Source organism: Theropithecus gelada, chromosome 19 (assembly GCF_003255815.1).
Source record: "Theropithecus gelada isolate Dixy chromosome 19, Tgel_1.0, whole genome shotgun sequence".
Lineage (NCBI taxonomy): Eukaryota > Metazoa > Chordata > Mammalia > Primates > Cercopithecidae > Theropithecus > Theropithecus gelada.
The window spans coordinates 35670637-35694628 of record NC_037687.1 but is presented as its reverse complement, the minus strand read 5'-3'; the positions used below and the strand labels follow the sequence as shown (position 1 = coordinate 35694628).

Here is a 23992-nt window from a genome sequence, read left to right as displayed (position 1 = left end):
CTGGCACATACTTGGTTCTTTATAAGAGATAGTTATATATAACAGAATAAAGAATATATATTTAGTAAATGAGAACTGCAAACATGTACTGTAGTGGATATGTGGATATTTTTAGGTATTGCTCTCTTCTTTCAACCCTCAATTCTTGGAAACATCAATTCCATCATACATTTAATAAGCAAATAAAGATCATGGTTTAAACACTGAAGTAATAAACTTGTTCATCTTTCAGAGTCAGAAACTCCTTGAGGAATGATTACAGTGGCCTCAGTTGCTTTGAGGAGTTGATCATACAATATGCCAAAGCTTGTGTTTTCTATGTCTAGCTATCTTCAGCAAGCAAGCTATTCTGAATTATATGACTGTGCTATTAACAAAAGTGGAAATCCACAATATATTCTGCCTTCCTTGCATTTTTTGGTTGTTCTTTCATTCTTTTTGTAACTGAAGAGTAGTTTTCCTATTAGTTGATCCTGTTAAATGTGAAAAAGGGCTTCCCCTGCCTTTTTTGGGGACGTGGTGGGTATAATTCTATTAGTACAGGATCACATGATCTGTTTCTTATAAACGTTTGTTTTATTTTTTGTTTTTCTGAGACAGAGTCTCACTCTGTCACCCAGGCTGGAGTGCAGTGGCACGATCTTGGCTCACTGCAACCTCCACCTCCCGGGTTCAAGTGTTTCTTCGGCCTCAGCCTCTCAAGTAGCTGGGACTACAGGCGCGCGCCACCACACCCGGCTAATTTTTATATTTTTAGTAAAGACAGGGTTTCATCATATTGGCCAGGCTGGTCTCGAACTCGTGACCAAGTGATCCGCCCCCTCCAGCCCCCCAGCCTCCCAAAGTGCTGGGCTTACTGTTGTGAGCCACCGCGCCCGGCCTATAATCTTTTTTTTATTTTACGGCTCCAATTCTTCACACATTTGCTGTTACTTTTTGTTAATAAGAAAAACCTAAATTCCACTGAAATCAGAGAACTGCTTTGGCCTGGCTAAACAGCAAGAAGCCATAAAGGGGATTCTGGATGTTGTAGTCCGGGGGCTCCGAGAATTTGGAGGTTCTTTTGTCACACTCTCGGTAACCCTCTCTCACTCGCTCTTTCTCTTCCTTTGTTTGTTTGTTTGTTTGTTTGTTTGTTTTTTAAGCGCGAAGAGGGCGGCAGCTGGATGATTCTTGCTCCTGGGAATTCTGGGAAACGTATTGCAGAACTCTGTCCGGAAACAATTGGGCCTCAGGGGCGCGGGCCTTCTGGGAAGGGTAGTTCAAGAGCTCTGGGCAGGGAGAGCCACTTCCGCCCCAGAAAGCGAGGCCGCCACCATCTTTTGGGTCTGGGAGGTGAGTCAACCCGTCACCCACGACCCCTCTTGAACCTTTTCAGCCTCCGCTTGGGAATAGGCGCTCCCCAGCCATCAGTCTTAGGATGGAGAGGTCGCGGCCGCGGCGGAGGCCGAGAGGCCGAGGGTGGAAGTTTGCTCTTCTCCTGCACTTGGCGAGCAGCGCCGCTACTTCTGTGGGTATAATAAACAGCGAGTTAACTATGATCCGCGCTCCTATTTCCTCATCTTTAAAATAGCAGTAAAGATAGTAGTTACTGGGTAGGGTTGTAATTAGAATTAAGATAATACGCGTGAAACCTTAGAACAGTGGTGGCACCAGATACTGGGTTGGCTTGTGCTGGTTATACAGTGATTACCTCACAAGCGCCCTTTTTACTGGAAGCTCCAGTGAAGAGAGAAGAAAGGTCGGGCTTTATGTCTTGACGTATCCTTCAGGAGACCGAGCTCTTTCCGAACTTTTACTGATTTTTTTTTTTTTTTTAAGGAAGGATTGAGTCCTCGGGCTCCAATGCGTGGGGATATTTACTGCCGTTTATCCGGGATGGAGACTCCATCGTGCTGACAGCGTCCTTTTATTCACCGGCTCCTAATTCGCAAAGAGGAGGAAGGAGGGACTTCTTGGCTTCTCCCAGCATAGCCCCAGGTACCTGCTCTTGAACGCACTTTGTTGCTCCGTTTTCTGCCCTTTCAGTTAGTCAAGTTTCCTTCACTCGGTAAGTTACTACTGAAAAATGATGAAATATTTGTTGAATAAATGTGAGAGTGGGTAGGAAAGCTATTTGGAAATGAGTATTACCAATAACATCTTACCACTTTGATTTTAAGCCTTTCGTCTGTGGACCATAGCTATTGATGAAGTAGGTCTAGTTATTATGTTATGAGGAAATTAGGCAGAGCTTATGTTATTAAATACTTTCCCGAAGTTATTCAACTGATAGTAAGAGGTGGATTTGGGATTGAACCCAAGCATTCCTTTTTAGAGTGTGTGATCTTTTTTGTTTGTTTTTGTTTCTTCGGTTTTTGTTGTTTATTTTCTATTCCTTTTTCAGTGTCTGTGATCTTAATGATATAGTCATCTTCAATTATCTTAAATAGTAATCCATATGGCTACAGGTGAGTCGTTGGAAATCAGCCTTGGGAATGTAGGTATAGATTTTACTGTGGAAGACCTCAAAAACTGCACTGATGAATTTTGAATTGTTTAGAAAAATCTTACAACATCTCACTTAACTTAATTTCATTCCATGTCAAAATATGTCATATTCTGGTTATAGAAGTAATGAATGCTCATTATAGGATGCACTATCCAATCCAGTAGCTGTAAGCCATGTGTGCCTTAGGAGCACTTGAAATGTGTCTAGTTCAAATTGAGATGTGCTATAAGTGTTAAATACACACTGGATTTCAAAAACTTTGTACAAAAAGTGTAAGATGCCTTACTGACAATTTTTTGTATTATTTGTCAAAATGGTAATATTTTGGATTCAATGGCTTAAATAAAATATATTGTTAAAATTAACTTTGCCTATTTTTGTTTTTGTTTTGCCTTTTTTATATGTCACTGCTAGAAAATTTAAAATTACGTATGTGTCTCAGTATATTTCTATTGGACAGTGATTCAGAAAACATAAGAATAAAGAAAAAATTACTTATAATAAAACTGCTGACACTTTATAGTGTTTCTCTGTAGTATTTGCTATGGATGTTTCTCAGAATAGGTTTGGTATTCTGTGTAGTTTTTTTCTTAATATATTATGAAAATTTTCTTTTTTTCTTTCTTTCTTTCTTTCTTTTTGTTTTTTTGTGATATCGAGATTCACTCTTGTTGCCCAGGCTGGAGTGCAATGGCACAATCTCAACTCACTGCAACCTCCACCTCCCAGGTTCAAGTGATTATCCTGCATCAGCCTCTTGAGTAACTTAGGGATAACAGGTGTGTGCCACCACCCCCAACTAATTCTTGTATTTTTGGTAGAGACAGGGTTTCACCATGTTACTCAGGATAATCTCAACCTCCTGACCTCAGGTGATCCGTCCACTTCGGCCTCCCAAAGTGCTGGGATTATAGGCATGAGCCACTGCGCCCAGCTGAAAAATTTCAAGCATATTCAACTGTCAAATGAGTGGTGCAGTGAATCTCATGTAACCAACACAACATTTGCTGCAGACTATCTCCACCTCCTTCCACCCCGCCCCCCCCGCTCCTTTAAAAAAAAAAAACAAAAAAACTAGATTGTCTTAAAGCAGGAGTCCCCAACCCCTGGGCAGCAGACCTGGTACTAGCCTGTGGCCTGTTAGGAACCTGATGGCACAGAAGGAGGTGATTGGAGTGGTACCACCTGAGATCTGCCTCCTGCCAGATTAGCAGGGGCATTAGATTCTCATAGGAGGGACTGCATATGCAAGGGATCTAGGTTGTGCGCTCCTTATGAGAATGTAACTAATGCTTCACGATTTGAGGTGGAACATTTCATCCCCAAACCATCTCCCCTGTCCCCATCCATGGAAAAATTGTCTTCCACGAAACTGGTCCCTGGTGCCAAAAAGGCTGCAGACGGTTGTCTTAAAGCATATACCAGACATCTGGTCAGTTTTTTTTTTTTTTTTTTTAAATGGAGTCTCGCTCTGTTGCCCAGGCTGGAGTGCAGTGGCCCCATCTTGGTTCACTGCAACCTCCGCCTCCTGGGTTCAAGCGATTCTTCTGCCTCAGCCTCCTGAGTAGCTGGGGTCAGTTTTTTTTTCATATTTTACCATGACCTCTGAAACTGAAGCTTTATTTTGCTATTTGCTCAGTATATTATATCTTTTTTTGGTCTTTTTCTTTCAAACTTTTTGTCATTATGTTTTTGTAGTGTCTTTTAGAATATATTTATATAATTTTTTTTTTTTTAGTGCAGTCTGGGATAATTTGCTTTTACTATCTCTGTGTATATTTTGTTTTCCTTTCTTGTGTTTTTTTGTTCAACTTATCCCTTTTATTTGTGCTCAACTGGTCTGGGGTTTATATGGTTTTGTGTCATTCTTCTAACTTTAAAAATATTCTCTTAGCAAATACTAAATTTAATCAGCATGTGTTCTTATTCTGAAGAATATTGAGACTAAAAAAAATCTAAAAGAAGATGGGGCCAGGCACAGTGGCTCATGCCTGTAATCCCAGCACTTCAGGAGGCTGAGGCAGGTGGATCACATGAAGTCAGGAGTTTGAGACCAGCCTGGCCAGCGTGGTGAAACCCCGTCTCTACTAAAAACACAAAAATTAGCCAGGCATGGTGGCGTGTACCTGTAATCCCAGCTACTCGGGAGGCTGAGGCGGGAGAATCGCTTGAACCTGGGAGGCAGAGGTTGCAGTGAGCTGAGATCGCGCCATTGCACTCCATCCTGGGTGACAAGAGCAAAACTCCGTCTCAAAAAAAAGAAAGAGAAAAAGAAGATGATGTACCTTTTTTTTTTTTTTTAAGAAGACTAGGTTTTTATAGGTCTACTTTTTATTATAACCACCCTCAAAATTTGTCATTATAGTTCTTTGGCTTTTTTTTTTTTTTTTTGAGACGGAGTCTTGCTCTGTCACCCAGGCTGGAGTGCAGTGGCCGGATCTCGGCTCACTGCAAGCTCCGCCTCCCGGGTGCATGCCATTCTCCTGCCTCAGCCTCCCGAGTAGCTGGGACTACAGGCACCCGCCACCTCGCCCGGCTAGTTTTTTGTAATTTTTAGTAGAGATGGGGTTTCACCGTGTTAGCCAGGATGGTCTCGATCTCCTGACCTCGTGATCCGCCCGTCTCGGCCTCCCAAAGTGCTGGGATTACAGGCTTGAGCCACCGCGCCCGGCCGTTCTTTGGCTTTTTTAAAACAAAGATTATATTACCAATATAGTCACAAATGTTTTCTTACCATTGCTTTTTACAGTCCATCTTTTAGGGTTCACATGGTTACAAATTTTTCTTCATTTTTTTTCAGCTAAAATATTGCTGCTTTCTCATGTAAATTATTTAGTTGAACATAGAATTCAGGTTGACAATTTCTTTATTTTGGAGGTAATATTCATTTGTTTCAAATTTCCATTCTGTTACCCTATTTCTGTCAAGCCAATTGTTATTTCTTTTAGGTCAACTATATTTTCTTTCTAGGAGCTTTAAGGTGATTGTTGTTTCCAGTTCTTTATGTTTGTTTAGTCTTTTGCATTCCTGAGTTTTACTGTGATTTGTTTAGGAGTATGTTTATTTTTATTTATACTGTTCGGAATTTCTGTATGCGAACTTGTATCTTTTATCAATTGTGTGAAATTCTCAGCAATTGTATCTTGAAATTAAGATCTCTCAGTCATTCCCTCCATCCTGCATTCTCTTCTCCCATTCCTGTTAGACAAATATGGAACCCTCTCAATTTATTTTTCATGTTTCTTGATTTTTCATTTGTATCTTTATCTTTCCCTTTGCTGTGTGTTTTTCTCTGTGCACATAAAAGAGATTTACCAATGATTGTTTCCAGGCTTAATAAAGTAAATTGACCTAGAATGATACATTTTAGAAAACTGATATCAGTGTCAGTAAAATATTACTAGCTGGGCAACAAATTAATAAAAAGAAATTTTAAGTCAGATTTTGGCTTATCAGAAATTAAAGGTGACTTTCATAGGAGAGCAATATTTGCAAGCCAAGTGTATGATGCAAAGTATCATCTGCTTTTTTTTTTTTTTTTTTTGAGACAGTCTCACTCTGTTGTCCAGTTTGGAGTTCATTGGCGCCATCTTGGCTCACTATAACCTCCATCTCCCAGGTTCTAGCAATTCTTGTGCCTCAGCCTTCCAAGTAGCTGGGATTACAGACGTGCACCACCACGCCTGGCTAATTTTTTATTTTTGGTAGAGATGAGGTTTTGCCATGTTGGCCAGGCTAGTCTCAAACTTCTAACTTCATGTGATCCTCCCTCCTTGGCCTCCTCAAGTGCTGGGATTACAGGCAGGAGCCATCATGCCAGGCCTCATCTGCTTTTTTGTAACTATAAGAGAAACGGACTCCTGGTTCTTGGAACTCTCCATCTACTTATTTAATCCTTGGAAAAACCCTATGAGGGAGGTACGATGTATGATTCTTACCATGTCCTCATTGTATACATAACAGAAGTGAGGCACAGAGAGGGTTTTTAATATCCCCAGGGTTTTTAAGTATCATTTCTAGGAATTAAACCCAGATACTTGACTTGAGAGCCCTCATGTTGTTACACTGCCTCTTGTTTCCTACTGTCTCTGCCATCAGATATCCTTGTAGCAGGGATGCTGCGTTTGTGCAGACTGTTCACTGCCCAATGGCCCTGAACTATCATGCCTTTTTGTAGCTGGAATACAGTCCATGTTCTGCTTACCAAGCTGTATGTGGCTATACCTGTCTGAAGTAGGGCTATTTCTGTAATTTCCTTATATGTCCACCTGGGCTAACAGCAGGCTTGTGTCTCATGGTGTCTTTGGTCTTCCCCAGTTATGCCATCTCAGGACTATGACCTTCCCCAGAAGGAGCAGGAGAAAATGACCAAGTTTCAGGTAAGTAAAGGATTCCTTACTGTCTTTTAAGGTGTGATTTATTTCTCAAAGATTAGAGATTTATTTTTTCTCTTTCTTGGAAAGGTTAGTGGAAAACAGATCTTCAGGGCATGTTGTATACTAACATGTATGTGTTTTGTTTGTTTCAGTTTATCACCTTTACTAATTTACTAAACAGTGTTTGAAAAAATAATAGAAGCTTTAATCAAAAATAATCTACAGTACTATCCTGCTTATGAACTAGCTTTTTTCATTTTCCCATGTTCCTTTTTCATAAACATTTTGCAATACTTGGGTAGATGAAATTTTCAAGTGTGTATTTTCCACTTAATTGCATCACCTGCATTGTATGTGATTACATCATATGCCATTGAATTGCAGTGCCCTTAAAAAACAACAAAAAAAACTATTCCTTATTTAGCCTTTCAGATATTTTAAGAATTTTACTACTTTAAATCCAGTGACTTTTTTTTCCTACACATAAAAACAATTCCATCAAAAGAAATTCTGATGGAATTCAATATTATTTGTCCTTAAAGTTTTAGGAACTCTGCATTGAAGAGGTTCATGTCTCAGTTTCATGTTGGTTCCCTCAGGTGTTTTGTAAACAGAACATCTAAAGAATGACATGGTGTAATTTTATTAGATGCTTTCAGAGAAGAGCTATATGTTTTTTCCTGTTTATGTTTTTATCACTCATGTATTTCTTGTATGAATTTATTTAATCAAAGTACATGTACGTAAGTTTCGGGTCTAGTAGTACTTAGATGTCTTGCCAGCCCTTTCTATCTGTCATTGCATTTTTCAGATGTAAGGATGGAGATGATTTATCTGCAGTTTAAATAGGAAGAAACAGGTTATGGGAACATTTTATGGCTGCCCCAAATTTCCCAGGTAGCTGACTCATTGGACACTGAAGCTTCCAACTATTAGGAATATCTGGCATTCTATTTTCATATAAAGGTAGACAGAACAAAAGAGTTTTCCATTCACAGACATGAGCGCATATCATAGAAGTACCTGATGTTACCTTTTTATTCTTTTGAGACAGAGTTTCATTCTTGCTACCCAGGCAGGAGAGCAACGGCATGTTCTCAGCTCACTGCAACCTCTGTTTCCCAGGTTCAAGTGATTCTCCTGCCTCAGCCTCCCAAGTAGCTGGGCTTACAGACATGTACCACCATGCCTGGCTAATTTTGTATTTTTATTAGAGACGGGGTTTCACCACGTTGGCCAGGCTGGTCTCGAACTCCTGACCTCAGGGGATCCACCCACTTCGGCCTCCCAAAGTGCTGGGATTATAGGCGTGAACCAGTGCAGCTGACGCTGATGTTACCTTTTGGAGGACAGACCCCAGCAATGCCCCTCATCCAGTTTCCATCTCAATGCCTATCTCTTCTCTAGTTTTGTCTCTTAGTCATTCCATGAATGTAGATACTCAAGCACAGTTTTTATATAAGTGTTTTAAATTTCCCTACAGCAAAAGCTATCAGGCAGCAAACCAGTGGCGTATATGTAAACATTAGGTAAAGGTTTAATAGCTAAAATTCCTGTTAAGATTAGTAATATAGAGAAAATTCCAACTGGAATATGAGCAAAAGAAATGAGTAGGAGTGTCATAAAGAAAAGAAACAAATTTATGAAAAAAAAGATGGTCAGTAATAAATCTGTGAAAATGTTAATAAAATAGCTTTCTATTTATATATTGGTTTTACTTACATTGTCAATGACCTTTTTAGAAAAAGGAACTGAGTCCTATTTAGCCAGGGTCTAAAGATTCAGGAATGCTTATACTGTTGCATGAAAAGTGAACTGGGAAAACCTTTGGAGAGGAAAATCTTCCATTACACTTCTAAAATTTTTTTTTTTTTTTTTTTTTTTTTTTTTTTTTTTTTTTTTTTTTGAGACGGAGTCTCGCGCTGTGTCACCCAGGCTGGAGTGCAGTGGCGCGATCTCGGCTCACTGCAAGCTCCGCCTCCCAGGTTCAGGCCATTCTCCTGCCTCAGCCTCCGAGTAGCTGGGACTACAGGCGCCCGCCACCACGCCCGGCTAGTTTTTTGTATTTTTAGTAGAGACGGGGTTTCACCATGTTAGCCAGGATGGTCTCGATCTCCTGACCTCGTGATCCGCCCGCCTCGGCCTCCCAAAGTGCTGGGATTACAGGCTTGAGCCACCGCGCCCGGCCTACACTTCTAAAATTTTTAAAGTAAATATTCTGTGACTTTGCAGTTCCTTCTTCTTGACCATGATCTCTGTAAAAGGATCTTTGCAGTATTGGTTAGAGTAAAAATCTGTAATTAATTGTACATTATTTGGATTGGTTAAAGATAAATCATCAGTTCCAAGGAATACTATTGTATGTAGTCACAAAATGGGACAAAAGAGATCATAAAGATATTCGTTGTTTGAATTTATTGAGCATGTATGGTGTGCCAGGCACTTCTAAGTGCTTTACATATATTCATTCATCTCATCCTTTCAAACACTTTATGATCTATTTATTTTAATTTTAAACATTTATTTATTTTAAGACACTGTCTCACCCCTGTCATCCATGCTGGAGTGCGGTGGCGCCATCTTGGCTCACTGCAACCCCCGCCTCCCAGGTTCAAGTGATTCTCCTGCCTCAGCCTCCTGAGTAGCTGGGATTACAGATGCACATCACCATGCCTGGCTAATGTTTTTGTATTTTTAGTAGAGATGGGGTTTCAGCATCTTGGCCCGGCTGGTCTCAAACTCCTGGCCTCAAGGGATTTGCCCGCCTCGGCCTCCCAAAGTGCTGACATTACAGGTGTGAGCCACTGCGCCTAGCCTGAAAATGTATTTATTTTTAACAAGTGAGACAGGCCGAAGTGCAGTGGCACAATCATGGCTCACTGCAGCCTGAAACTCCTGGGCTGAAGTGATCCTTCTGTGTCAGGCTCATACACCTTATAATTTAGATACAATGATAAAGAAGAGGAAATTGAGTTAGTGAGAGATTAAGGAATTTGCCCAAGGTCCTATAACTAGTAAAAGGCAAAACCTTGAAATTTGAACCTGGCCAGACTCCAGAGCCAGTGCTTTAAGCAGCTGTGCATCCTGTAGTAGGTGGATGTGACATGTGCCTTGAAAGCACAGGAAGAGCTATATACCCGTCCTGGGGGTTGCTGAAGGCCTGTGAGCTTTGCAAACATTAAAAATAATGATAGGGATAGGTGGGGTGGCTCACACCTGTAATCACAGCACTTTGGGAGGCCGAGAGAGCTATATACCCATCCTGGGGGTTGCTGAAGGCCTGTGAGCTTTGCAAACCTTAAAAACAATGATAGGGCTAGGTGGGGTGGCTCACACCTGTAATCACAGCACTTTGGGAGGCCGAGGCGGGCAGATCATTGGAGGTCAGGAGTTTGAAACCAGCCTGGCCAACATGGTGAAACCCCGTCTCTACTAAAGAAATACAAAAATTAGCTGGGCATGGTGGTGGACGCCTGTAATCCCAGCTACTTGGGAGGCTAAGGCAGGAGAATCTCTTGAACCCAGGAGGCGGAGGTTGCAGTGAGCAGAGATCGCACCACTGCACTCCAGCATTGGTGACAGAGTGAGATTCCATCTCAAAAAAGAAAAAAAACACAAAACACTGATAAAGTCCAGGCTTTGTGGGGACGGGCGTAGGAGATAGTGAGAGAGGGAAAAGTGTCACAACTGAAAATTGACAGATCTCTTGGAATCTATAACAATTTTTTTGTGGTGCTCTTTTCCTTCTTGATGCCACCCTTCTTCCAGTAGAGGTTAGTTGTAAGATTGAGGTTACATCTGTTTGATGTTGTAGGAGGCTGTGACATTCAAGGATGTGGCTGTAGTCTTCTCCAGGGAGGAACTGCGACTGCTGGATCTTACCCAGAGGAAGCTGTACCGAGATGTCATGGTGGAGAACTTCAAGAACCTGGTTGCAGTGGGTGAGGACAGGCACTGTCTGACCCTGAATTTCAGCTCCCTTGAGAATCTCTTTGCTCTCAGGTGTTCAAGGTTTTGAACCTTTTAAAACGGTTCCTTGCTCTTGAAGACGAAAGGTTTTCTAATCTCTGGGAAAACAGCATAGGTTTTTCTGGTCTTTCTGTTCAGGCAAAATTCTGTCCTTTTAAATTGCTGGTTCTCACCCACAGGTGATTTCGCCCCCAGAAGATATTTAGCAATGTCTGGAAATGGTTGTTACAACTGATGGAGGGGTGCTGTTGGCATCTTGTGGGTAGTAGCCAGGAATTCTGCTAAATCTCCTACAGTGCACAGGACAATGCTCCCAAGAGAGAATTGACCAGTCCAAAATAGTAGTGCCGCAGTTGCAAAACCCTGTTTTAAATGAACCGTAAATGGACAATTTAGCTTCTATGCTTTATCTTTCAAACACCTTGTCTTTCAAATGAAACCCATCAATACATTAACTTAGTACATTATATTGGCTTTTTTTTTTCAGTGAAATAAAACAGATAAGGATAGAAAATATCAGAGTTCCTTATCAGGAACTGCTCACATTGCATCAAAAACTGTGACAATTTTCAGTGAATGGTGTGAGATATAGTGTTGCAAATGTGATGAAAACAGACATTGGCTAAGTATAACTTGATATATATATATACACACACACACACATATATATGTATATGAACTAGGCCACAACCTAAATTTCTTATTATAGTTCATGATCTAAAAACATCTTAAAATAAATCACTCTAGAGGTCGGGCATGGTGGCTTATGCCTTTAATTGCAGCAATATGGGAGGCCAGGATGGGTGGAGCACTTGAGGTCAGGAGTTCGAGACCAGCCTGGCTAACATGGTGAAACCCTATCTCTACTAAAAATGCTAAAATTGGCCGGGCATGGTGGCAGGTGCCTGTAATCCCAACTACTCAGGAGGTTGAGGCAGGAGAATTGCTTGAACCCTGAAGGCAGAGGTTGCCGTGAGCCGAGATTGTGTCACTGCACTTTAGCTTGGGCGATGGAGTGAGACTCTGTCTCAAAATAAAAAATAAATAAATAAAATAAGTAATAAAATATCACTCTAGAGGTTGTGAGGCTTATACGGTTCAGACAAAAATGTGTTTTAGTTGTGTGTTCATCTTAAATACATATAAATCTACATTTTCATAGGGCATCTTCCCTTCCAACCAGATATGGTATCCCAATTGGAAGCAGAAGAAAAGCTTTGGATGATGGAAACAGAAACCCAAAGAAGTAGGTATTCTGGTGAGAACCCTGTGTCTGTTCTTTCAGGTACTGGTTAGTCTGCATCTTACCATGTCCATTACCTCCCTGGTCCGAATGTGGTCATCTTTCACCTGGATTATAACAACAGCTTCCATGCTGGTCTCCCCACCTCCTCCCTTGTGCTCCTACAGTTTATTTTCTAAATGGTAGCCAGAGTGGTTATTTTTTTAAATATCTTTATTTTTTGAGACAGGGTCTCACCCTGTCACCCAAGCTGGAGTGCAGCAGTGTGACTGTAGCTCACTGCAGCCTCAACCTCCTGATTTCAAGCGGTTCTCCTGCCTCAGCCTCCTAAGTAGTTAGGACTATAGGTGTATATCATGACACCTGGCTAATTTTTTATTTTTTGTAGAGATGAGGTCTTGCTGTGTTGCCCAGGCTGGTCTCAAACTCTTGGACTCAAGCATTCTTCCCACCTCAGCCTCCCAAACTGCTGGGATTATAGATGTGAGCTGCCACACCTGGCCCAGAATGGTTCTTTAAAGAACACATTAGATTATGTCATTCCTCTGCTCAGAAGCCTTCACAACCTTCCCATTTCACTCAAAGTCCTTGTACTGAACTGCAAGACCCTTCCTGGTCAGATTTCACCAAGTTTCTCTTTGATCTCCCATTCCTTTCCCTTTGCTTAGATCATCTCAGCCATGCTGGCCACCCTTGGAGTATTTGTTAAACCTACTAAGTTCCCTTCTTTTCCATGGCTTCTAACTAGCTCTCCTCGTTGCCTTGGTGGAGAGTCTCCCCAGCACCTTACTTATTGCACTCAAGTCATTGCTCAAATGTTGTATCATTAGAGAGGTCTTGTATGTTTAAATTTACCATTTTAATTTAAAATACCATCTTCTTTCCATTTTCTATCCCCTTACCTTTCATTTCTCTCCTCTTTGCTTTCTCTTTAATTCGCATATTCCTCAGGTCTACTTACTTAAAAATTAAAAGTAAGCTGGGTATGGTGGTGCACACCTGTAATCCTGGCTACATGGGAAGCTGAAGTGGGAGGATCACTTGAGCTGAAGAGTTCCAGACCAACCTGGGCAACACAATGAGACTCCATCTCTACAAAAAAATAAAAAAAATTAGCCAGGCATGTTAGCATACACCTGTAGTCCCAGCTACTTAGGAGGCCGAGGCAAGAGGATCAAGTGAGCCCAGGAATTTGAAACCAACCTGGACAACATAGTGAGACCTTGGCTCACACACACACAAAATTAAAAATAAAAATCAGGTATTGCTAGATGATGTGAATTTTTTTATTTTATTTTATTTATTTATTTTTTTTGAGACCGAGTCTTGCTCTGTCACCCAGGCTAGAGTGCAGTGGCGCCATCTTGGCTCACTGCAACCTCCGCCTCCCGAGTTCAAGTGATTCTCCTGCCTCAGCCTCCCAAGTTGCTGGGATTACAGATGACCACCACTACGCCCAACTAATTTTTGTATTTTCAGTAGAGATGGGGTTTCACCATGTTGGCCAGGCTGGTGTCGAATGTCTGATCTGATCTACCCACTTTGGCCTCCCAAAGTGCTGGGATTACTGGCGTGAGACACCGCGGATGATGTAAATTTATATGCTCTCCCCACCCCAAAAACAAAACAAGTAAGCTTATCTATTAACATGATAGACTAGGCTCTGAATTCTGTGAGTAGTTGATGGATATAATTAATCCTCTTTGGTTCATCTCCCTTTTTAGGTCTACATGCTGCTTCATGTTTGATGTGTTTAGGAATGTTAGATATTTGCTTCACTTTACTGGGTCTCATTTTCATATGCAAACTTAACCTCAGGAATTATCCTAGGTATTGTTACTTTTCATTTTTGCATAATTTAAACGAAGTCCTTCTTTTAACAAATCTTGTAGCATTTTCTGCCACCTTATCTCAAAGGTTTTTTCTTTGATACCTTCAACATGTTTCAGGATTTTGCAACCATGCTCCATGTACAAGTAATATTCTGAAACATTCTTCATAAGTCAGAGGAACACATGTTAAAGGGCTTCCCCTGCCTCCTTACCCCCGCTCCCCGAGATGTAGTTTGGCTGTGTCACCCAGGCTGGAGTGCAGTGGTGTGATCTTGGCTCACTGCAACCTTTGCCTCCTGTGTTCAAGCAGTTCTCCTACTTCAGCCTCCTGAGTAGCTGGGATTACAGGCACTTGCCACCACGCCTGGCTTGTTTTTGTATTTTTAGTAGAGATGGGGTTTCACCATGTTGGCCAGGCTGATCTCGAACTCCTGACCTCGTGATCTGCCTGTCTCAGCCTCCCAAAGTGCTGGGATTACAGGCATGAACCACCATGCCCAGCCAAAGGGTTTATTTTTATAAGAATTATTAACAAAAAACTTAAAGAGAATGGAGACAAGTAGATATCACATCCCTTTTACTCTGAGAGTTAACTCATAGATTGAGAGCACGGCAGTGTGATTAATTATTTGGGAACACTGTCTTCTAGTGGATGTCTAACATAACTCGTAATTTCTAAGACATTTTTGGATATATAAATATTCAAACCTACTAACCTTAGAAGATAAAAGCTATTCACAGCTGTTGGAATGTGTAACTACACTATCAAAAATTATCAATGGCAATATGGCAGGTATTACAGTTCATCAGTTTCCTTGTATCAGTATCAAGTTGACTTTACTCATTGGTGAAAACTGCCTTATCCATACAGCTGACTTCCCACTTTCCCATTTTCCCTTCCCTCTAATATCCAAACAGTTATATAACTTACATACAGTAGTTCTTCAGCAGTTTTGAATTGGACATTTCCAGAAGTCCAAAGGCACTGACATACCTGTGGAGTTGAGGTGAGTCTTGATTAGGCAAAGAAAATTCCAGAATTTCTAAATTGGTTTTCCTGTGTAATTTGCATCCACAGGTATTAATCTTAGCTTCCACCACAAGCAATGTGAGAAGCACTTTACATGTTGTGGTGACTTCTGGTACCAAACACCTGAAGTTAGTCTGGACTTCCAGAGTAAGGGCATAGTCTTCCACAAGACTGCTCTCTATACCAGCTGTAACTTTAGGGATTCCCAGATAATTTTGCTCACCTCTGACCAAGTAGCTACAAATTTGAGAGTTCCATGATAATTTGTTAGAATGACTAACAGAATTCAGGAAGGTGCTGGACTTACAGTTTTTTTTTTTTTTTTTTTTTTTTTTTTTTTTTTGAGATGGAATCTCGCTCTGTCACCCAGGCTGGAGTGCAGTGGCACGATCCTGGCTCACTACAGCTCCGCCTCCCAGGTTCTCGCCATTCTCCTGTCTCAGCCTACCGGGTAGCTGGGACTACAGGTGCCCGCCACCACGCCTGGCTAATTTTTTGTATTTTTTAGTAGAGACGGGGTTTCACCATGTTAGCCAGGATGGTGTCAATCTCCTGACCTTGTGATCTGCCCGCCTCGGCCTCCCAAAATTGCTGGGATTACAGGCGTGAGTCACTGCACCCAGCCTGGACTTACAGTTTTATTATAGCAAAAAAGATACACATTGGAATCAGCAAAAGGGCGAGATGTATAGGGTGAAATCTGGGAGGGTTCCCTCTTCCCTTTTGTAAGGACTTGTGATTACTTCGGGCTGATTGGATATTCTAGGATAATCTCCTTAAGAGCTTTCATTTAATCATATCTATAAATTGCTTTTTAAAGAAAATTTTTGTAGACAAAGAGTCTTGCTCTGTCCAGGCTGAAGTGCAGTGGTGCAATCTTGGCTCACTGCCACCTCCACCTCCTGGGATCAAGCGATTCTCACGTCTTAGCTTCCCTAGTAGCTTACAGGTGCCCACCACCACGCCAGGCTAATTGTTTTTGTATTTTTTTTTTTTTTAGCAGAGACGGGGTTTCACCATGTTGTCCAGGCTGGTCTCGAACTCCTGACCTCAAGTGATCCACCCGCCTCGGCCTCCCAAAGTGCTGGGATTACAGGTGTGAGCCACCTGGCTTGTAAATTCCTTTTTGCCATGTACATTAACTATTCACAAGTTTGAGGGTTCAGGATGTGGACATCTCTTGGGGGTCGCGTGTCATTACTCAGCCTGCCATATCCAGAAATGTGTAGATACCTGTCAATATCTTTTTTTCAGTTTGTATTATTAGAATGTAACATTTCATTTAGGCAAATTACTTGATTAGGACTTGGTAAACCACCCCCTAAACATTTTAAGCCAAAGTCTTTCATATGTTTCTAACCATGACCCTCAACATAAGTATAATTTTACATCTTGACTAAGCATAAATATGTTTATATTTATGTGTATGTTTACAAACTACTTTTATTGCTTTTAATACACTAAGCATGTTCTTATTCTGGTTTTTCTTTTTTTTTTGGTCACAAGTTATATACTTGGTTTCATGGTGCACTAATGCATTGCAGCAATTTGAAAACCCTTGTTACAGTGGGGATAAAGCAATGAAGAAAACAAAATGCGTGTTTTTTTTCATGACCATTACATTCTAGTGGGTCTAAAGAGACAAAGGAAAAAAAAAGAAAGTATATAGTAAATCAAATAATAAGTACTGTGGGGAAAAGTCAAGCAGGGTAATCGAACTGGGAAGAGTTGAAGGTGTATGGCAGGCCAGGTGTGGTGGCTCAGCCTGTAATCCCAGCACTTTGGGAGGCCGAGGTGGGCAGATCACTTGAGGTCAGGAGTTCGAGACCAGCCTGGCCAGCATGGCAAAACACCATCTCTACTAAAAATACAAAAATTGACTGAGTGTAGTGGCATGCTCTACATGTGGCAGTAATCCCTGCTACCTGGGAGGCCGAGGAAGAGAATCTCTTGAACCTGGGAGGTGGAGGTTGCAGTGAGCTGAGATTGCGCCACTGCACTTCAGCCTGGGCGACAGAGCAAGACTCTGTTTAAAAAAAAAAAAAAAAAAAAAAAAAGGTTTATGGTGGTACTGTTGATTTATTTTTAGATCATGTGTTATGGAAGGCATCATGGATAGAGTAACATGTAATATGTGAGCAGAGACCTGACAGGAGCAAGAGAACAAGCAAGGCTCCCTGCTTTCTGGGAGGAAGTTTCCAAGCTGAACATACCTCTCCCTCTCTTCGTCTTTTGTGTTGGCTTTGAGAGTTTGCATTATGCTCTATTTCTTTCCTCTCCGAAGTTCTCTCCTAGTTACACAAGATTGACTTTCCCTTTTCCACTTCTTGTCCAGAGACCTGGATTTCTACCAGATTTTAGAACAATGATCTTATTCCAACTGCTTTCCCAAATTTCCTGTTGGATAATAGTTTCTAACAGGATCTAAAATACTATTTTATGCCTACAGTCTGAACTTTTCTAACCTAACTGGTTATTAGAATCCCACTTATCATAAGCCTATTGAGGAAGAGGTGAGTAGGCTATTAATTGATGTTATTGTAGGTCGCAATGTGGATTGTCTTTTTGTTGCCTTGCAGCTACCTGATTTTAGCTTTTAGCTCTCATATTAAATTGTTAGACTTAAACGGTTCTAAATGGATCATGTTTATACTTAGTGAATGGGAGCCTGTGGACCCCATTCTTTGTTTACACCTGTATGAAAAACATGACAAAAGAATACACGATGCTGTAAGGACAAGGTCACTTTTTCCCTGGTTTATCAAGGCTTTCTCCCATGACCTAAGTGTGAAATTCTGATATTTCTGAAGAAAGCATTTACTGCTCTCATCTCTAAATATTGCCTTTTTTTTTTTTTTTTTTTTTTTTTTTTATAGGCAGCAAGCATCAAAATAAGGTGGAGACGCTCCAAAAATTTGCATTAAAATACCTTTCAAATCAAGAGCTATCCTGCTGGCAAATCTGGAAACAGGTTGCAAGGGAATTAACCAGGTGTCTTCAGGGGAAGAGTTCCCAGTTACTACAAGGTGACTCTATTCAGGTTTCTGAAAATGAGAACAATATAATGAACCCTAAAGGGATTTATATTGAAAATCAAGAGTTTTCATTTTGGAGAACCCAGCATTCTTGCAGGAATATATATCTGAGTGAGTCACAGATTCAGAGTAGAGGTAAGCAAATTAATGTGAAAAATAACCTGCATATACATGAAGACTTCATGAAAAAGTCACCATTTCATGAGCATATTAAAACTGACACAGAACCGAAACCCTGCAAAGGTAATGAATATGGCAAAAACATTAGTGATGGCACCAATCAGAAATTACCCTTAGGAGAGAAACCCCATCCATGTGGTGAGTGTGGAAGAGGCTTCAGTTATAGCCCAGGGTTTCCCCTTCATCAGAATGTTCACACAGGAGAAAAATGCCTCAGTCAAAGCTCACATCTGCAAACTCTTCAGAGAATTCACCCAGGAGAGAAACTCAATAGATGTCATGAATCTGGTGATTGCTTCAATAAGAGCTCTTTTCATTCTTACCAATCTAATCATACAGGAGAAAAGTCCTATAGATGCGACAGTTGCGGCAAAGGATTCAGTAGCAGCACGGGTCTTATCATTCATTACAGAACTCATACTGGAGAGAAACCCTATAAATGCGAGGAATGTGGTAAATGCTTCAGTCAAAGTTCAAATTTTCAGTGCCATCAGCGAGTCCACACTGAAGAAAAACCATACAAATGCGAAGAGTGTGGTAAGGGCTTCGGTTGGAGTGTTAATCTCCGTGTTCACCAGAGGGTCCACAGGGGTGAGAAACCCTATAAATGTGAGGAGTGTGGTAAGGGCTTCACTCAGGCTGCACATTTTCACATCCATCAGAGAGTGCACACTGGAGAGAAACCCTACAAATGTGATGTGTGTGGTAAGGGCTTCAGCCACAATTCACCATTAATATGCCATCGGAGAGTCCACACAGGAGAGAAACCATATAAGTGTGAGGCGTGTGGGAAAGGCTTTACCCGTAATACAGATCTGCATATTCATTTCAGAGTTCACACGGGAGAGAAACCCTATAAATGTAAGGAGTGTGGTAAGGGCTTCAGTCAGGCTTCAAATCTTCAAGTCCATCAAAATGTCCACACTGGGGAGAAACGATTCAAATGTGAAACGTGTGGGAAGGGCTTCAGTCAGTCCTCAAAGCTTCAAACCCATCAGAGAGTCCACACTGGAGAGAAACCATACAGATGTGATGTGTGTGGTAAGGATTTCAGTTATAGTTCAAATCTTAAACTACACCAAGTAATTCACACCGGAGAAAAACCATATAAATGTGAGGAATGCGGGAAGGGCTTCAGTTGGAGATCAAATCTTCATGCGCATCAAAGAGTTCACTCAGGAGAGAAACCCTATAAATGTGAGCAGTGTGATAAGAGCTTCAGTCAGGCCATCGATTTCCGGGTACATCAGAGAGTCCATACTGGAGAGAAGCCATACAAATGTGGTGTCTGTGGTAAGGGCTTCAGTCAGTCCTCTGGTCTTCAGTCCCATCAGAGAGTCCACACGGGGGAAAAGCCATACAAATGTGATGTGTGTGGAAAGGGCTTTAGATACAGTTCGCAGTTTATATACCATCAGAGAGGCCACACTGGAGAAAAACCTTACAAATGTGAAGAGTGTGGGAAAGGCTTTGGTAGGAGCTTGAATCTTCGCCATCATCAGAGGGTCCACACGGGAGAGAAACCCCACATATGTGAGGAGTGTGGTAAGGCCTTCAGTCTCCCCTCAAATCTTCGAGTCCACTTGGGTGTTCACACCAGGGAAAAACTCTTTAAATGTGAAGAGTGTGGTAAAGGCTTCAGTCAGAGTGCACGTCTTCAAGCCCATCAGAGAGTCCACACTGGAGAAAAACCATACAAATGTGACATATGTGATAAGGACTTCCGTCACCGTTCACGTCTTACATATCATCAGAAAGTCCATACTGGCAAAAAGCTTTAGAAATGAGAAGTGTGTTACCAACTTTTGTCTGAATGCACCTTTTCAAGTTTTTGGAGAGTGCATGCTGGTGGTAAACCCTATAAAAGTATTGAGAGTGGAAGGAGGTTTATTCACGTTCGGAATCTTTCTAACAAATCCATCAAGATGATGACATAGAACCATGAACAGGAATAGAACTCATATTTAGGGGAAAAATGGGGCTTGTGGCTCTCTTGGTAAGATCTAGTTAATATAAATGATCACCTTTCAATGTGAATATATGCCTGAAGATAATGTGTGGAAGGATATTTGCCATATGCTAACTGGTTTTTTGGCCAGGGAGAGTTTTGAGTTATTATTCCTTTTCTTTAATTTTCATTTTATACCTACAGTGATCATTATTTTCATGAAAGCTGTAAAGCTATGAATAATGAATAAAATTACTGACTAAAAATTTTCTGTAACTAAGGACTCATAATATGATTATTTTATATGGTACATAGATTTAAAATTAAGGAATATATCCCCAGGGATGAATCTTTGATCTTCAGAAGTAAATATATGTCTGCCATAGAGGTATATTAGAGGATAGTATGGCCGGGCATGGTGGCTCATGCCTGTAATCACAGCACTTTGAGAGGCCAAGGCGGGTGGATCACGAGGTCAGGAGATCAAGACCATCCTGGCTAATATGGTGAAACCCCGTCTCTACTAATACAAAAAAATTAGCCAGGCGTGGTGGCACGTGCCTGTAGTCCCAGCTACTTGGGAGGCTGAGGCAGGAGAATCGCTTGAACCCGGGAGGTGGAGGTTGCAGTGGGCCGAGATCACACGATTGCACTCCAGAGACTGTGTCCCAAATAAATAAATGAAGGATAGTCAGTGCATCATTGTTTTAATAGCAAACAAATAGTTGGATTGCCAAAGTATTTTGTGCTTTACCAATCCAGCAGCACGCTATGCAGACATCAAATGGGAAAAGGTAAATTTTTAGCTGTGGATGTTGGAAGATGTTCAGAGTATATTAACTTGAAAAAAAAAAGTGAGATTTTTATGTGATCCTATTTTGTAAAAACGCATAGATGAATAAGTATTTACTTATAGTTCTCTCTAAATAATGGGATTTTACTTTATTTTTATATTTCTTTAAACTTATTTTGAAATAATTTAAAACTTTCAGAAAAATTATAGAAATTATATAAAAGCTCCCATATACTCTTTACCCAGATTCACCAGTTGTTAACATGTTTGAATTATTCTCTCAATAAGTATGAGCATATCTATACCCATACTTATACATGTTATATGCATTTATACATAAAGTTTTGCCATATGAATGCTATATCCTTCTCCCTACACTAAATACTTGTGTGCTTTCCTAAGAACAAGGATATCTACTTAGCTTTAATACAACATTCCAGTGATTTATTTACTTAGAGACAGGGTCTCATTCTGTTGTCCAGGCTGAGTGCAGGGGGGTGATTATAGCTCACCACAGCCTTGAACTCCTGGGGTCAAGCGATCCACTCCACTCAGCCTTTCAAGTAACTGGGACTGCAGGCATTGACCACCATGCCCACCTAATTTTAAAGATTTTTGTAGAGATGGGCTCTCGCTATGTTGTCTAAACTGGTGTAGAATTCTTGGGCTTAAGTGATCCTCCCACCTCAGCCTTGCAAAATGCTAGGATTATGGGCATGAGCCACTGTACCCAGAAAGAAAATTTATTATTGATACATAACACTATGTAACATATAGACCTTATTTAAATCTTACAGTTATCCCAATAATATATTTATTGGTTTTCTGCTCTAGAGTCCAAAGATTACACATTGCATTTAGACTGCTTTAATCTGAATTGCTACCTCTTTCATTGTTTTTAATGACCTTGATATTCTTGAGATTATTTTGTAGAATATCTCTTAATTTGGATTTGCCTGAGGTTTCCTTACAATTGGATTTGAATTACATTTTTTTCCCTGAGGACTCTAAGTGGTGTGCAGCACATCAGGAAACACGGTATGTTTGTACCTTTATGGGTGATGTTAACTTGGAACACTTGATTGGGGAGGGCCGTGCTGGGTTTTTCCACTGCGAAATTACTATTTTTTTCTTTGTAATTAATAATTACAAAGGCAACTTGTGGGGAGACACTTCCTGACTCTATAAATAACTTGTTTTTCGTAAATTTTCCTCCACTAGTTTAAGCATTCTCTAAGTCTGGCCTAAATCAGTAATTGCTCTGATGGTGTAAAAGGGTGATATATTCAACCTTCATCATTCCTCCAACACTTGTTAGACTGTTGTTCTACTCTAAGGAAGTTTCCCTTCTGTCCTGTTTGCCCGTCATGTATTTTCAAATAAATTTGAGCACATCTACACAATACAATGTTCCAAGCTCATCTGGTATTCTTCCTGCCCCATCCATGGAATTTGCTGTTTCTTTGAGAACTCAGATTCTTCTGATTGGGGGATGGTAGTTAAACATCAAGATCTGGGTATTAGCTGTAATAGATGTGCCTTTTCTTTTTTTTTCCACTAGGGGATGAAGGAGGGGAAAGAGGTATATAGACAGGAAGAGAAGTAGAAAGGTAGAAAGAATTAATGATGAGTTCCTGCTTTTATCTCCAGTTCTTAATATCCTAGTGATTTTTTTTTTTTTCTAGCCTTATCCCTATTCTGTGTTGCATCTTCATTCTTCAAGAATCAGAAATTTGTCTCCCAGTATCATTCATATATTTACTGGGGAATGTGGACATGCATCCAACTAGAACTTGGGGGTTCTGTCTTTTGGAGAGAATGGGAGTATTGGATGACTGATGCCAGAGATGATTTTTGAATGGCATAGTCTCCCAAACATTACAATTTTTCGCATTCTCAGGGTATTGACCCTTTAAACCAAATCAAATGTTCCCGTAGGATCATGAAGAAAAGTATCTGATAGAAATATCCAAAGATAGATATATTCAGATGAGAGCCTTCCAGTCAATGTTTCCTTGCAGGTACTAGCACAGTTAATGTTAAGGAATGGTTTCTTGTGAACTGTTGTGGAGCTCTCCTAGCCTGTGAGTGTCACTGATGCCACTGATGAATATTGCTTTATTTACCTCTCATTCTCTTCTTAACCTTCTCAGAGGTAGTTTGACAAAGTCTCAAACCGCATCCCTCTACTGCTTCTTGAGAGGACCAAGGCATTTTAGGAGAAACTAGTGTTAAAGAGACCAAGTCAGAAGATTGGTAACAAAGTAGTATACCATAATAGCAGACTCTCAGCCAGGCACAGTGGTTCACACCTATAGTCTCAACTACTCAAGAGGCTGAGGCGGGAGGATCACTTGAGCCCAGGAGTTTGAAGCTGCAGTGAGCTGTGATTGCACTACTGCATTCCAGCCTGGGTGACGGTGAGACCCCATCTTGAAAAAGCTGGCTGGGTGCAGTGGCTGCCGCCTTTAATCCCAGCACTTTGGCTGGCCAAAGTGGGTGGATCACCTGAGGTTAGGAGTTCCAGACCAGTCTGGCCAACATGGTAAAACCCTGTCTCTACTAAAAATACAAAAAGTTAGCCAGGCGTGGTGGTGGGCGCCTGTAATCCCAGCTATTCGGCTGAGGCAGGAGAATTGCTTAAACCCAGGAGGTGGATGTTGTAGTGAGCTGAGATCGTTTCCACTGCATCCAGCCTGGGCAACAGGAGTGAAACTCCATCTCAAAAAAAAAAAAAAAAAGGAAAAAAAAGAAAAAGCCAACCCTGGAATTAGACTTTCTTGTTCAGTGTAGCCATTTGCTAGTTGTGTAACTGCAGACAAAATGCTTAACCTCTCTATTCCTCAATTTGCTTGTGTTGTCAATGTTTGAGGATAATATCTTTTAGTTCTGTGGTAAGGGTTAAAACTATATGCCTGGCATATAGTAAGATCTGTATAGTGTTAACTATTATTTTCAACATAGATGTCACTATTACTAGATATCTGCTAACTTATACTAGAAATTTCTAAACAAGGGATCAGTAAACTATAGCCTGCTGGCCAAATCTAGCCTGTGTTCTCTTTTTGTACAACACGAGAGCTGAGATTTTAAAT

The 23992-nt window shown here is 40.9% G+C and overlaps 1 protein-coding gene across 7 annotated transcripts; it reads left to right on the top strand.

The window, feature by feature from the left end:
• Positions 1-1277: 1277 nt before the first annotated feature.
• Positions 1278-20380, top strand: ZNF227 (zinc finger protein 227). 7 transcript variants are annotated; one of them, XM_025366476.1, is made up of 6 exons: positions 1278-1335; positions 1826-1980; positions 6809-6870; positions 10723-10808; positions 11999-12082; positions 17818-20380. In XM_025366476.1, the coding sequence occupies exons 4-6, from the start codon at positions 10775-10777 to the stop codon at positions 19935-19937; spliced, it is 2238 nt and encodes a 745-aa protein (XP_025222261.1). In that variant the 5' UTR covers positions 1278-1335; positions 1826-1980; positions 6809-6870; positions 10723-10774; the 3' UTR covers positions 19938-20380. The 7 variants fall into 7 exon arrangements, with proteins under 7 accessions (XP_025222261.1, XP_025222260.1, XP_025222263.1 ...); XM_025366473.1 differs by having other exon boundaries at positions 1284-1335; positions 10682-10808; XM_025366475.1 differs by lacking the exon at positions 6809-6870 and having other exon boundaries at positions 10682-10808.
• The last annotated feature ends 3612 nt before the right edge of the window (positions 20381-23992 follow it).